At 45.3% G+C, this 16380-nt stretch overlaps 1 protein-coding gene across 2 annotated transcripts in view; it reads right to left on the reverse strand.

The window, feature by feature from the left end:
• NCALD (neurocalcin delta) overlaps nt 1-16380 on the reverse strand; it is a 172734-nt gene that overhangs the window by 8100 nt on the left and 148254 nt on the right. For both annotated transcript variants that reach the window (XM_040972662.1, XM_040972663.1), the window contains exon 2: nt 13829-14225. In XM_040972662.1, the coding sequence (XP_040828596.1) occupies nt 13829-14206 (378 nt within the window). In that variant the 5' untranslated portion in view covers nt 14207-14225. The remainder of the gene's footprint in view (nt 1-13828; nt 14226-16380) is intronic.

The following is a 16380-nucleotide window of genomic DNA, read 5'->3' on the forward strand; positions in this document are numbered from 1 at the left end:
TTCAGAAATAATTATCCCCATACCAACTGCCACCTGCTGTGCTCTAGCCTCTCCCCTTTCTTCTTTCTGCTTCTCTTTATAAAGTTTGCTCTTTATCCATTTTTGTTTACATTTGCTTTTCCTTTTCTTCTCCCTCTCTTCATTTAATTAAACATATTCACATGAACGTCATTGAATAGTCAATTTGCCAAAGCTTTGGGTTCTTGCCCTGGAAACCAGGCAAACATGCCCACAGATGCATGCCAGGCAGATCATTGCAGCAGCTCATGGATTTGGAAACTCATCCACTCATGGATACCAGGTTAAAATTCCCTCTTCTTAGTTTACTGCCTGCCTTGTTCTCAGTTATCCATTCATTCATCCATAAAATATTTATTGGACGATGATTATGTAATCAAATATTACAATTGCTCCAACCTTGATTCTAATGGAGTTTATTGGTAAATAAGGCAGTCAGAAATCATTAACATCATCAAACAATGAATGCTAAACTCCTTTGAGAAAAGTGCCACAAAGCAGGTGCACAGTCCTAAGAGGTGCTGCAATGGGGACATTCACCCAGTCCGAGGACTAATGATTGAGCAAAGCTGGGAAGATAGCATAGGCTTTCAAGAGAAACAGCAGTGGGGCATCATGCAGAGTTGCCCGTGACTGACATGGAGAGCCAGCACTGAGGTACAAAGAGGGAGGGACAGCAACTGTGGCCTGTGGATGGTGAGGGCATCTCTGCTTCACCAATGGGCAAGGAAGAAAGGGACATTAGCTCTCACTTTTCTATTCACATCCACTACCCAAACTACCTCTATTCCCTTATTTGCAGGCAATGGTGATCAGAGAACTGTAAGATGGTCATTGATAATCTTTTCATCTCAACAATTTTTTATTAGCAACTTTGTGTGCTAGTTGATGGAGATTTACCTGACAACAAGACTGGCATGCTCTCCCACTTAACCTCCTGCCAAGACTTTAGGCAAAGGACTCATTGGAGGTCAGAAGCATCCATTTTTAAAAATGTGTATCTTTAAATGATAATAGTCACTTCAGAAATACCTTCTTCATTGTTGTGAAAGCCCTTACGACCTCTGTGTAAATAAAACCAACCAGTCTAGAGTATTCCATGCAATTCTCAGCCTCTAGGGTGAGGCTCATGAAATCCTCCTTCCAGGCAAATGCAGAGTCCCAAGGCTTTGGGTCATCCTTTACTGCTTTCCCAGGCCACAAGCAGGGAGCTGGATGGGAAGTGGGGCAGCCAGGACATGAACCCACACCCATATGGGATCCTGGCACATGGATTTAGCCACTAGGTTACCATGCCGGGCCCACATAACCTCTTCTATGTGCAAACTAGGCTAGTGGGCAGCAGGCACAATGTTCACTGTGGGCTAAGGGAACAAGGTCTCCTGTAAGACACTCCCATTTCCTGAGGGCTCTTCTATGATGTTCAGATCTTTGCTTTTCTCAATGTGCACCAGCCCACAGGGAGGGATTAGTGGGCTATGTGCACATCCCCATCTATGACGTGGGTGGTACCAGAGGAGGGAGCAAAAGAGCCAACGTGTGGGATCCCAGGGGTCTCAAGAGTGAGTCAGTAGATGACAGCCTGGGGAATGACATGTGGGGAACCGTCTCTCAGCTCCCTTCCCACGACACCAACAAGCGAGAACTGAGTGCGTCAAAACTCCCCAATCCAGGGCTGCACGGCACCAGGAGAGAAAAGACACAAATCTCAGACTGTAATCTGAAACAAATCACCTCTTTTATTAGCTCCAGTTTTCTCCTCCAATGTAAATGGGATTAAACCGTGAAGAAACCAGTCTACTTCCCCACTTTATTTTTAGCGATGTCAATAAGAGGCCTGGCAGGGACATCCTGTTTTTAATTAAACTTGAAGAATCCTATTCTTGGCCCTGGGAGAATCAGGGCTTTGGGACACAAAGGGGCCTTGGCTCTGCTGTTTCTTCAGGCAAGAGTCCTTACAGACGCTATGGTCATGACCAACTTCCTCGAGGCCTCGCTGCTGCTTTTTTTCTTTCTTTCCGCGGAGGGACAACCTCGTGGAATGTTGGAAAGGAGGGAATCACATCTCAGCTGATGAAGACCGTGGGCTTCACTCGAGTAGGGCACAAGTCCAAGAGTTAGTGCTCAGCGCTTTCTCTGAAGGAAACCAGACTGGTTCTTTTCATCAGAAAATTTAGGGTTTTCCAACAGGGAGCAGGCAGTCAGGGCTAAGACCCGATGAAGGGCTGGAGAAGTTAAGCAGGGCAGGATTGTTTTTAGACTCTAGATAAAGAACAGCCTCCTGCTTAGAAGGATTTACATGCCATCACCAGGGGGTAGGGAGAGGCCAGGGGGGAAAGAAGCTTTTCTTGGAAATACTTTAAAAATAAGATCATTGTCTATATATCTGGAATAGTGTCCATTCAATCAGTAGTAACTGTAGTACTCTATCAGGTGCTTTAAGAACCTTTATGGACAAGAAGAAGGTGAGAGAAGATAGGTACCATGACACCTTTGCAACCAAAAAGTTCCATTCTTTGTTTTTGAGAGGGACAAAGAGAGACAGGTGCGTGTGCATGCACGCGTGCGCACGTGCACACACACACACACACACACACACACACACACACACACACACACACACCATGAGTTGTAACACATTGGCTGGGGGATCAGAGCTAGAAACTGGGAATGTAAGCCAGGAACTCATGTCTCACCTATGGGTGACAGGCAGCCAGCTCCTTGGGCCATTGCCATCACTACTGCCTTGGAGGGTCTATGCTAGCAGACAGCTGGAGACAGGAGCTGAGAGCTGGAGCGAGCCACTCAGACATGGGACACAGGCACCTTGGCCACTCGACTACATGACTGTACAGAGACCTATTTTCAAGCTACAGCAGTTAAGACCATGTGTCATTGCCATTGTCACAAGAAATTATATCAAATAGAAGAGAATCATGTCCAGAAGTAGACTTATACCTGTTTGGACAGCTGAATTTCAAAAAAGCACACACACAATTTGGTGGAGAGAATGGTTTTAAAATTAAAACAGATTGCTAAATTGAACTTCAAATGGTCCTCACTGGGCCCTGCATGGTAGCCTAGTTGCTAAAGTCCTCACCTTACATGTGCCAAGATCCCATAAGGGTGTGGGTTCATTTCCTGGCTGCCTCACTTGCCATCCAGCTCCCTGCTTGTGGCCTGGGAAAGCAGTAGAGGATGACCCAAAGCCTTGGGATCCTGCATTTGCCTGGGAGACCTGGAAGAAGCTTCTGGCTTCGGATCAGCTCAGCTCTAGCCATTGTAGCTACTTGGGGAATGAGCCAGCAGATGGAAGATCTTCCTCCGTCTCTCCTCTCTGGAAATCTGACTTTCCAATAAAAATAAATAAATCATTTCAAAAAATGCTCTGCCCTTTGGAATGTATTTTAATTGAAGGAGAAGATAAATCTAAGACCAGAAGAAAATATATGCAGCACACAAATCTATAAACAGCTTATGCACAGAATCTATGAAGAACCTTCAACCTCAATAAGAACCCAATTTAAAAATGGACAAAAGGTTTGAAGAGACATTGCCACCAAGAAGATAGAAGAATGACAAATAAATGAAAGGATGCTCCACCTAACAGTCATTAATGGAACTGACCAGGCAACTTTCAAGAGCTGGAAGTTCCTTAAAAAGCTATACGTATACCTACCACTTGATTTGGTCATTCTATTCGTTAGTTACCCAGGAGAAATGAAGGCTTGTGTCAAGAAGACTTGTATGTGAATGTTGGTATATTTATTTGTAATGGACCTAAACTGGAGCAATCCTAGTATTCACAAATAGAATAACAACAACAACTACAACCGATGGTACATTCATACCAGGATGTACTGGCAAGGAACAGCAATGAACCGACCACTGGCATATGCAACAGCATGGGTGAACCTCAAAATAACTATATTGATCCAAAGAAGCCAGAGAAAGAGTATGTATGTTTCTATATATGTAAAGTTCTAGAAAATATAAGCTAATTTATATGACAGAAAGTAGGTTGGTGCAAAAGTAGATCAGTAGTTGCCTAAGGAGGAGGTGGGGGAGGAATCTTAAAGGATGTAGAACAAACTTTCGGGTTGATGGGTGTGCTTATTATCTTGACTGTGGTATACATCCTTTGCCAACACTTACAAATTCCATGCTTTAAGTATGTGCAATCTATTGAACATCCACTATGCTTCAATAAGGCTGTTTTTAAAATTCTGTTGATGAAGTTATAAAGTTTAGGGAGATTGTCCATGATTAGAAAGAAGAAATCTGCTTGAAATGAAAACAAAACAAAAACCAAATAGCTGTACTGGATATTGATACAAGGCATTAGAGGCAGACAGAGCACTATGTAGTTAAAGGGAATGAGACCAAAGCAGACAGAGCAGAAGGGGTTGAACTGTGGCAAGAGACCATGGTACTTTCCGGAATACTCCAGTTAATAGTGAGCTAAGGCATGGAGCACTCAAAGGACTCCAACATGAAATGAGTCTGGAAAGAGATGAACCCTGAGATACACAGAGTGCTACTTTAGGAATTTAGATATCACGTGCAGTGAGTGGAGAGACACCAAAAGATTTCAAACAGGAGACACAAGCAAGATTAAAACCAAAGTTTTGAAAGGGCAACCTGTGATTGAGGCCTGCAGAGAGCTGGCAAGAGCCAGCAGCCAGGAGAGCTCAGAACAGAGGCCCCTTCAGAGTCTCCAGAAGGAAGCAGCCTGCCTCACGACTGGATTCTGGCCTTCTGGCCCCCAGAGCAGGGATAGAATCAATTGCTATTGTCTTAAGCTTCCTCATTTATGGGAGTTTGTTAGTGTAACCCTGGGACACCAGGCAGGTGTGGGAAGCCCTGGGCCATGACGACACTGGGCAGACAAGACTGTCCAGGGGAATGGCAGTAATGGGACTGTGCTGGGGCACACCTGGCAAGAACCACAGGGCAAGAGCAAGACAGAGCAGGAGTCATGAGGGAGCAGACTGACAGAGGCAGCTTTTGTGTGCAGGGCACTTGCTCACGGGGACCCTGACCTTAGCTAAGTTCACATAAATGCTATGGTAGCAACTGAGGTGAGTGCCCAAAGAAAACAGAGGGTAAACTCAACCATCACAGTATGCCCATGCTAAGGTCAGTTCTTAGAGAAGTCCTTGGCCCAGGCCACCAAAGTCTTCTCCAGCCAGGGACTCTAAGCTGCATTCCAGAGGAACACCTGGAGTCCATGTTCCTGTTTGAGAAGTAGGCAAGGGTTGGGACCCGAATCCCAAGGGCTCTCTAAGATGAACAGGAAGCTTTTTCCTTGCCTCAATTTAGTTCCCACCCAGAATCAGAAGAGCACAGTGTTTTCAGGTCTCCAAAGAGCACATTAAAGAAAGTGGTTTCTCTGACACCAACTTATTGTTATTATTTGTTTATTTGAGACACAAGAGTGCACACACTCCCCTCTGCTGGCTTACTCTTCAAATGGCTGGGAACACCAAAATCTGAAGCTAGGAGCCAAGAGTGTAAGCCAGGAACTCAGAAAGACAGGTCTCTCCTATGGGTGACAGGAAGTCAGCCGCTGGAAGGCTCACTACTGCCTCTAGAAGTGGGCCTGAGCAGGAGCCTGGAGCTGGAAGCCTGCCTTGGGAATGGAATCCAGATACTCTGATTTGGAATGTGGACATTGAAAGCAGCAGCTTGATTCCTGGGCCCCATGCTCACTCCTGTGACACTGATTTAGAAAGGTCTGTGGGGGAAGAAATGCAAACGCTCCTCAGGACATGATTCTGAAAAGAATGTGGAAAATCTGTCAGGTTCCCAGGAGGCTCCTCTACGGCATCACTGCTCCCGAGAGAGCTGTCTACATCAGTCACAGCCAGTGCTTCCGAAACCGGATGAGATTAATCTGCAAGTTTGCTTGGTGCCTGTGAAGGACAAACCTCCCTTACAAAGCCAACACCATCACCTCCTCTCCCGCCTCTGCTTCTCAGCAGGTTACTGCATAGACACGAGGGGCCTTCAGAAAGTTTATGGAAAATGCATGTTATAAAAACTGATGCACCATGGAGGGCTTTGCTGCATGGGGCTTTAAGCTGCCACTTGCAAGGAATAGCATCCCAATATGGGCGCTAGTTCAAATTTGGCCACTCTGCTTCTAATTCAGCTCCATGTGAATGTGCCTGTGAAGGAAGCAGAACTCAAGCCCTTGCCAACCAGATTGACTGCCAAGGTGAAGTCCCTGGTCCCTGTTTTTGGTCTGGCCCAGACCCAACTGGTGCAGCCATTCAGAGAGTGAACCAGTGGATGGAAGATCTCTCTCTTTTCCCCTCTAGTTCTGTGGCTTTGACTTTTGCATAAATATTTTTTTTTAAATCTCATACTGGTAAAGGAGACAAAAACAATCTGTGCTGGGCTCCCATGATCCTCCCAACCTCCCTCTTTTTGGTTTCCTTCATTAAAATGATATGCAAATACAGATTAAGCATGTTCTGACATTTGCATTGTCTTCATCAAAAGTGTAATTAACCCTGAATCACAAGGAAAGTCTGATTCTCACGCAACAGGAATGTGAGCTCCAGATATTTTCTAAGTAGTCATGCACACGCCGGCAGTGAATATACTCTAGTTCTTCTGACCTGGTCTTTAGGCGAGCTCCCTGAGGACTGCCATAAAGCTCTGTTAGGCTCTGGTTGCCTTCTGGAAAGCCTCTAACTTGACCTTGAGACTCACCCAGACAGGCTGCCTCACCCTGTCACCATGCATGACTGGGGGCTCAGGTGAACAGGATTTGGGGAATTCCTGGTGCTAAGTCTATTCTCTTCCAGAAAGTTGGCCTTTGTCTTGGCTGAGTCCTTGAGCAGCCCAGGCTAATCTTTGGCAGGGGAGGGGCTCCAAGTCAAGAATAACTCCTCTGTGCTTTTCACCAATGGGAGATCTAACTGGGTCACTTCCCATTTCTTGCTGAATATTCCACAACTAGGTAGCTTTAACCTCAAACTGATTGTAAGATTCCATCCACTGTTTTGGCCTCTGAATAGGAAAGGAACTCTATTTAGCAGGGTGATATCCTGTCCCAGCTCTGGGAATTGTGGCAGTGAAGTAATCATTGAAGCGAACATATATGCAGTGAGAGCATGACACTGTTCCAGTAGTTCTCCTAAACCATCGAGTCTACCATCGCGTACGAGTTAGGTGCTCTGATTTGCTCCAGGCCACACTGGCCTGGGCAGCTTAGGTAACTTGTTGAGAAACATAGCTACTAAGGGGTAGACTCGTGATGGGTACCTGGCACTCTATATCCTCAATGCCAACAAAAAGCTGCTCTTGGGGACCAAGAATAGGAAACTGAGATGTAAAAAGTTAAGAAAGTAGGAAAAGGGAGACCGAAAATTTTGAAACGTGAAGCTTTTTTGCTTTGCCTAAACACCTAATTCTCATGCTATTCTTTCCTATGCATCTTTGTTTTGGGTCCAATGATCAATTTTTATTGAAGCCTATACTCTTCATTGTCAGGGTAATGCAATGCAGCCTATACACAGCCAAATAATCATGGCTCTAGAGCTAAAAGATTTTTTTAAAAAAGGTTTATTTATTATTATTGGAAAGGCAGATTTCCAGAGAGAAGGACAGACAGACAGGAAGATCTTCCATCTGCTGGTTCACTACCCTAGTGGTCACAACAACCAGAGATATGCTGATCTGAAGCTACCAGGAGCCTCTTCTGGGTCTCCCACATGGGTGCAGGGTCCCAAGGCTCTGAGCCATCCTCGACTGCTTTCCCAGGCCACAAGCAGGGAGCTGGATGGGAAGTGGAGCAGCCAGGACATGAACCCACACCCTTATGGGATCCCAGGTATATGCAAGGTGAGGACTTTAGCCACTAGGCTACCACGCAGGGCCATATAAATATAAACTTGACTTTACAGGATCCAATTACTTTCTGAGAATAGGAGGGAGGCAAATGTAAGTTCACTTCCTTCCTACATCATCTGCCTTTGTGAATGCTAAGTCCCTGCACCTCCTCAGATCTCAAAAGAGCACCTAAGTATTTGTGGTGCCTACTTGCCAATGGCACTCACTCGGACCCTTCACCAGACACCACCAATGCTGGGATGGGTATGGTGTTCCCATCTTGCCCTGGCTGGGCAGAAGGACAGGGAACTGCGTAGGATGGTAGGATTGCCCTGCCTCTTGCAGTAGTGTGCTGGGAGAGCACCTGTGAGACGGGGAAATGTCAGTAGTTACCTTGTTAACAACTCCTAAGAGACAGCTTTGATGCCAATAATAAAAACATCAAGTCCAACTCACGTTCCTAATTTTGTCACATGGAAAAAAAAAACCTCCCATACACATAAATAGGAAAATGTCCACTTCGGGCTCTAAAAATATTTTGGCATATGGTTTTGCTTGCACATCAGATGTTAACGCAGCACACAAATATTTTTTGTTAAAAAGAATCACAACTGCATGCTAGCATGGGAGGGAGACTGAATAATGGTGCCACAAGGAACAGAGAGATCCCAGTCTATTCCCTGGCAGCATGTTGGCTTATGTAGTAAAAGAGGCTGCAGAGGTGACGAACAGATGGAAGAGTCTCCTGGACTCTGCAGTGGCTCCAACAGAATCCCAAGGACCTTTACGAGGAGCAGAGCGAAGCAGAGAAAGATGCCGAGAGTGAGGACAGCATGAGCAGGCCTGCATCCTGCTACTGTGGACTTGGAGGCGGGACCAAGTGGGTCACATGCCCAGGAACTCAGGCAACTTCTGGCAAAGATTTTCCCTAGAACCCTGCAGAAGGACTGCAATCCTGAGGACATCTTCATTTTAGCCCAGGAAAACGAACTTCAGACTTCTGACTTCCAGAACTCTAAGTTATTCATTAGTGTTGCTGGGAGCTCTCTCAGTTTCTGGCATTTTGTCCTAAGCATAACCATACAGACTCCACAGAAGTCTTCAGTCCCACTGTCACAGAGTACAAAAGAACTCAGTCGGTCCCTACAAATAACTGTTCATACTAAAGCTGAGCCCTAGGAACTGACATTAGGGAAGATGTATCAGAAAATTCACGAATTTCAGTTATGTCCCAATGCCCCAAATGTCCCAAATGTCCCAATGTCCCAAATCTACTTCTAAATTTGCTTACACTCCAATCTTCATCCTGTCCAACTCTTGACATTGGGTTAACAACCTAATTTGTATTTCTCATTAAATGGCTAATGTTTTTGAGTCTCAGAGGGTCAAGGCCTCACACAAGAATGGATATCCTAACTCTTACTGCCAGGTGGCAAATGTGACCATCAACAGACAGAAGCTTGAATTGTTTAGGATTGTGTTGGCCACGGCCTGCCTCCACCCGATCACTTTCAACATATTTACCCAGACACAAAACACAAACTTAACAGACTGTGAGCCCCGAGACAACTGAGTGACCATCTCAATGATGGGACCAGCTTGGACAAAGCAGAGAAGCCCCACAAAGACACAAAGCCTCCTGTGACCCCAGTCAAGGCTCGTGGAGGGTGGGCTTTCACAGAAGGAAGAAAAAAAAAGATTAAAAAAGAAGAATGGGAATTGCAGTGAGATCCTATAGCAAATTTCAACTCATGGAGAATTATGGAAAGCAGGGAGATTAGCATAAGAATGCGATGGAATACATGAACCTCAGTCCACAAAGCAGGGGGATAGAACAGCACAGTCCTTCATATGAAAATGGCTCTGTATCACATGCAATCTCTTTAAATATCTGGACATTGACACAGGGTGCCTCAGCCTCTCTTCTCTGCAGCCCTGAATACAAACTGCTGCGTGTGGAGCTGCAGAGCACAGTTGAGGCACAAGGAGCCTTCCTTTGGCAGAGTCCTTACAAGTCATGCATCTATAAGCATTTTTTAAGGAACATGCATCGCCAAGGTTAAGAACTGTAATTGGCTCACCTTCCCTTCTGAACTAGATTCCACAGCTCAGGGCTAGGATGCCCATGGCGAGGCACTGGTGGGTGCTGAATGAAAGGTACCAAAGCAAGGTGTGAGGAGCTCTTGGTTTCAAGGAGCCCACCTGCCCGGAAGCTTCCTCCTGCCTTCAAATCCATGTCTCTCTCACACTCACACACACCACGATGAACTACTACTAGAAAGAATGAAATCCTGTCTTTTGCAACAAAATGGATGCAACTAAAGATCATCATGCTAATTGAAATAAGCCAGACCCAGAAAGACAAATGTCATATTTTATTTGTGGTAGCGAATATGTAGATTATTTAAAAAAAAACAACTTTATAGGAGTGAAATTCGCATCTTGAGATTTGATTGTGCATGGCCCTTGTCTATATTTCTGTGGAACAGTGGTCATTATATTTTTTATTAAGCTTTTATTCACTGGAGAATTAACACTTTGATTATAAAATATGTTGGATATATGTCATGGCAATTTTAAAAAAAGAAAGGTGACGAAAGGAAATATATTCTTATAATTGCCTCTATGAATACATGACATCTTCTGTTAACGTTAATATTTGTTAATCTAGGGCCTGGCGCGGTGGCGCAGTGGTTAAGGTCCTCGCCTTGAATGCCCAGGATCCCATATGGGCACTGGTTCTAATCCCGTCAGCCCCGCTTCTCATCCAGCTCCCTGCCTGTGGCCCGGGAAAAGCAGTCGAGGACGGTCCAAAGCTTTGGGACCCTGCACTTGTGTGGGAGACCCGGAAGAGGCTCCTGGCTTCGGATCGGCATAGCATCGACCGGTTGCGCTCACTTGGGGAGTGAATCATCGGACGGAAGATCTTCCTCTCTGTCTCTCCTCTCTGTATATCTGCCTTTCCAATAAAAATTAAAACAAATCTTTAAAAGAAAGAAAGTATGTTGGGGTGGAGGTCCCTGTTTTAAAAATATATATATATTTGTTAATCTATATTTTCATTAACACTGGTCATGAAAATATTGACCAATGACAACCAGGAAAATCGGGCCCAAATGTTAATCAGGCAATAGAGGCTGATGGAGAGCATTTTCTCTCAGTCTCCCGTCCAGAGGGCTTGCCGTGATGATTGTGGCTAAATCCTTGCCTTGCATGTGCTACAATCCCATATGGGTACCAGATCGTGTCCTGGCTGCTCCACTTCCCATCCAGCTCCCTGCCTGTGGCCTGGGAAGGCAGTAGAGAATGGCCCAGAGCCTACACCTGCATAGGAGACCCAGAAGAAGCTCCTGGCTCCTGGCTTCAGATTGGCTCAGCTGTGGCCACTGTGGCCACCTGGGGAGTGAATCAACAGGCAGAAGATCTTTTTCTCTGTCTCCTCTTCTCTCTGTAAATCTGCTTTCCAATAAAAATAAATAAATCTAAAAAAAAAAAAAAACAAACAACTCCTAAAGAAACAATTCTCTTTCTTTCACTAAACAGGGGACAGAGCAGGGCACTTTTGGATTGAAAAGACACACACAGTGAAGCTAATTAAATTTAAGTGCAATTTTTGCTTAATTAGCAGACATTAAGAAAAATCAGAAAAGTGTAATGATGTAGGACTACCCTTCACACACTTTGGGACGCATTTGGAAAAACAATTAGCAGAGCTTAGTAACAGCCTTAGAAATGGTCAAATCCTTGGGCTCTCTAATTGAACTTCTGGGAACTCCTTTTAGGAGAATAACCCCAAATATGGAGCTAGGACTATTGATTTACTTCATTTGTAAAAGTTATAATGCTATGTATAATAATGATATCTGAAAACTCAGATATGTAACAATGGGGGGAAATTAAGTAAATTAAAGTCTATATTAGGGCCGCTAAAATACCTTTATGAAAAGTTTTTATAATATGAGACATTCTTGTGTTATTATGTGAAAATGGCAAAGTAGAAAACATACATATTATGGAATCAGTTTTAAATGCATGGAAATAGAACTAGGGAAACTACATTAAACGCATTAGCAGTGATTCTCTTTCTCGGTGGGGTGGTATTATGGGAAATGACTCTTTAATATTCTGCACTGCTCAGGTTTTTATAGCAGACATCACATACGTTCTCCGTGGGGGATGGGAAAGGAGGGATCTTTTCTTTTTGTCTAAGATGCACATCTGTGAGGAACTGAGTTAATACAACTGAGAGAGCTGCCGCTCTGGGGGAGGAAAAGTCACAGGCGGACCCATCAGGAACGAGAAGAAATTGCAGACCCTGGGAAATATTTGGAAGACAAGATGCCTTTTTTTTTTCTCCCTTAATTCCTACTTCTGCGTGCTTCCAGGGCTCAGAAATGCCACATGAACTGCCCTTGTGGTTTCTGTCCCTGAACCCAGAGCCTCGGCTCCAGGTCTCGGTCACAGGTAAGCAGTATAAGTCTCCTTTAAGCACCGTCCCCAAGTACCATAACCAGGTTCCCTGAGTGAGCATCCCTTCATTCCCACCTTATCCCTTCTAGTGGTATAGTTCTTTCTCTTTGTGAGCACGTTAGGGAAATCATGGTGTGCAACTTTAAGACGACAGAGGCCTTGATTTGCCAGGGTTTGTATTTTGGCTGGAATGATGCTTAGCTCCTGGCTTTTGTTTAAGAGTCTTCTAAAACTGTCACTTTAATGACAGTGGCAATGATGGGCTTTTCCACCTGACTGGTACCATCCCTCCATTCACCCATGAGCCACCAATTGGCCCAGGAACTATAGTTCTACTTCTACAGGGCATCCATCCAGATGTCCTAGGATGAGTGCTGGCCTCTGAGATGAGCCCTGCAGGGAGCCAAACACCCACTCTCTCTTGGGTCTGTCTACTACCAGATGCTTCCCTCCTGGGCTCCACTCGCCTGCCAAGACAGTGAGAGGCTGCCAGGCCTCCCTGGTGCTGCCCACCCACCAAGTCCTTCTCCCTGCCTGCAGCTGAAACCCTCCCCATCCTTTCCCAAGCCCTGTGTCTGTCTGCTTGGGTTTGTCCATGGATCCCACCCACTGCTCAGCAGGCTGTCATTGCCACAGCGTTCCTTTACCCTCAAAGTTTGCATGGGTGCAACAAGGAAAATGTGGTCAACACAGCAGCCTTTCCCTTCTACTCAGCATTAAGGAACTGACTTGGGTGAGTGGTTTATGGAAACAGAGGATGTGCCTCATCAAAGTGTTTGAGTTCTTGGTTGCACAGTTTGTAATTCTGAGGGGATGAAACTTACTGAATCCAGATTTCTGCTTTTATTCCAGAGTCTAATAAGGTTGCAAATTAACACTAGTAGTACAGTGATGGGATTTTTAGAATGACTGGTATCATGGATGACATTTAGCATGGAGAATGATACCTGATTTAAAAAGGAACCCTGTGATATGAGCTGGGGGGAGGGTGGCCCTGGCAGTTCTGCTTTTTTTCTATGGAGGACGAGACTGAGGCTCAGGTGAGGACACAGAGGCAGTAACTGAAAATCCAGAAGATCTGAACACAGATCATAGTTTGAGCATTAAACATCCCCCCAGATGCGGACTTCCAAACCTCAAAGCCTTCAGGTGCTTTGGATTGCTGGAGTAGCCCAAATGAGTATGGCCAGTTGGGGTGTAGAGTCATCCTCAAAGCCTATACCCATCTTTCTCATGAGGGTTAACCCCAAAATACCTAAATATGCAACAGCTAAGAATGTGGGCCCAGTATTGTCAAAATTCCTGAATTTTCAAAAGTTGCCAAACCAAGGTAAATGTACACATACCTCTCTCTCTCTGAAAGTTCTTACAAACGCTGGGTAAGCCAAATAAAATGCCCTGGGGGGCACCCAGCAGTTATAAGTTCTACCCCATGCACCCTTCAAGTCTTCCCTGTGACAACACACTGTGATGCCCTTCACGGGCCAGCGCGACCCACCTGCACAATCTCCAGCATCTCGGCCTTGCTGATGTAGCCATTCCCATCCAGGTCGTACATGCTGAAGGCCCATTTCAGCTTCTGCTCTAGCTTGCCCCTGGATGTCACACTCAAAGCTATGATGAATTCTCTGAAGTCTATTGTCCCATCTCCGTTGGCATCAAAGGTACGGAAGACATGCTCTGCAAACTTCGAAGCATCCCCATAAGGGAAAAAGTTCCCGTAGATTTTCTTAAACTCTTCCATGGACAGGTGTCCACTGGGGCAGTCCCTCAAGAAGCCTTTGTACCACTCCTGGATCTCATGCTCCGTGAAGTCGGTGCTTTCCAGCAGATCCTGCATCACCTCCGGCCGCAGCTTGCTGTTTTGCTTGCCCATCCTGGCGGTGTGAGTTCAGCTGCAGGGAGACAAGAAAACAAAGGGGCTGTCTCAGAGCAGTCTTTAGGGGTGCACTCTAGAGCCTGGGATGATTGCTTTAGGACAAAGGAAAAGCAAACAAAGGCTCTATTAGTCTAAGGACAATTGACTAGGTTTTGTAGTGGAGCAGTTAGCCAAAGTAAATGATAGCAAGATAGACTCAGAGCAGAGATACCACAGGCCAGAGAAACTGGTGTGTCTTTGATAATGTGAGCAAGAAGAGGAGAGGGAGGGTAATAAGAGCAGAGGAAGAGGGAAAGGATGAATTCACTATTTACTCATCAATTTTAAGAGATAGAAACTGGATGTGAGATTTAAGTCCAGGCTATCCTTTCAGTTCCAGCCAACCTGCAGGTAGCACATTAGGGGTCAAGTGGGTCGGTCCTGCCACCCATGTTGGAGACCTGGATTGAGTTTCCAATTCCTGGCTTCAGTTTCACCCGGAACTGGTGCTTGTAGGAATTTGAGTGGTGAATCAGTGAATGGATGTGCACTTGCTCTCAGCATGTTCCAAATACAAGTAAGTAAAGAAGTATTTTTTAAAAATAGACTTAGTTTTAACACGGAATCCAAGAATCATCAGTGAGAATTGAAGGAGAAGGGAAGGAAAAGATGGATCGAAAGAGAGGATCTGGCATGTTTTGTTGCTAGCCAATTTCCAAGGAAAATGCTTCTTGGTACTTTCTAAATATTATAGACAGGAAGAAAGATGGAAAATTCTATCTAACAGCACTAAAGGCTACCAAGCCAATTCAGTTACTTAAATCCACAGAGTATATCACTGCCGTCATTATGTTTCGATGGAAAAGACGACGCATCAGGAAGTTGTTTATGTTTCAGTATTAGGGCTTACAAAATGTGCCAAGCTTTCCTTCTTCAAGTGCAAATAACTTGGTATTTCTTATAACAGTAGTGCACATCCCTAGTAAAACAGCAAAACAACTCAATGACACATCAAGAAAAAAGCCAACATCTTGTCAAACCCTCACATAGATAGCCACAACCAGCATTTGGGCAGGAATTGTTCCAGGTCTTTCATAGGCATGCTTACTGAAATGTGCTATTACAAACATCTCCAACTTAGCGCCTCTAAACAATTAACCTATGCAAATGAGATAGAGACAAGGAGGGAAGTAAAGGAAGGAGAGAAGTAAGGAGAGAGGGATGGAGAGAGGAAGGGAAGGAGGGAGAGGGAGGGAGAAACAGAGAGAGAGAGGAGAGAGGGATGGATGGAGAGGGATGGGCGGAGAGAGAGGGAAGGAGAGAGAGAAAAACCTATAGCGTTTTGCTGGTTCATTTTCCAAATATCTACAACTGCCAGGCCAGGAACTCAGGAACCAAATACTATTCTCCTATACAACTGGGAGGAACCCATGGATCTGCAGTAGTGGGAAAGTGAAAGAACGAGCCACAGCTGGTACTCAAACCCAAGTAGTCCAATTTAAAAACGTTTTGACTTTGAGATGCTGTGAAGGCAACAGGCACCTGGTAGATTTTGAAATGCGGTCTTTTTGGAGGCTGATCACAGGCAGTATCTGTCCTGACCCTGGGCTGAGGCAGCGGCTGCAACGCCCCTTCTCAGCATCATGGGCACCAAGGCAAACAGTCACCCTTCACAGTATCCAGCATGGCCGAGCTGTGACTTCTGGTGGGTCAGGTGCATTCATCATCTTTTCACTTAGGATAGTTTCACCTTGTAAGGGCTGATCAGGACATAACCCCATTGCAAGACAAGAAGCACCTGTATATTTCAATACCTTCCCATTGTTTAAATGCTGAGAACCTTTTTGTCATCTATTCAGTTTAACCTAGAGTAAGAAATAAAGGCAACTCTGCCGTCTTCCCATCACTGGAAAGTGTCTACCAGGCCTGCTATGGTGCTGGGGGCTCCCGGAGGAAGACATGGCTCCTCCTCCCTGAGGGGTCCCCAGTCGTTGTGTACAGGGATGGTGGTGGCAGAGATGTGGAGCACTTGATAGGAAAGCTACCCTATGGAACCAGCCGGGTGTAAGGTGAGAGCAGAAAGAGTACCAAGAAAGGCAGCTGAGCCAAAGACAATGTGGGTATAATCCGTGACACTTTCACGAAGCAGGTGCTGTGTGAGCTAACTTCCTAGCTCCTAGATCCTAAGTCTT

The sequence above is a fragment of the Ochotona curzoniae genome, unplaced genomic scaffold (assembly GCF_017591425.1).
Source record: "Ochotona curzoniae isolate NIBS_2020 unplaced genomic scaffold, NIBS_Ocur_1.0 contig_2318, whole genome shotgun sequence".
Lineage (NCBI taxonomy): Eukaryota > Metazoa > Chordata > Mammalia > Lagomorpha > Ochotonidae > Ochotona > Ochotona curzoniae.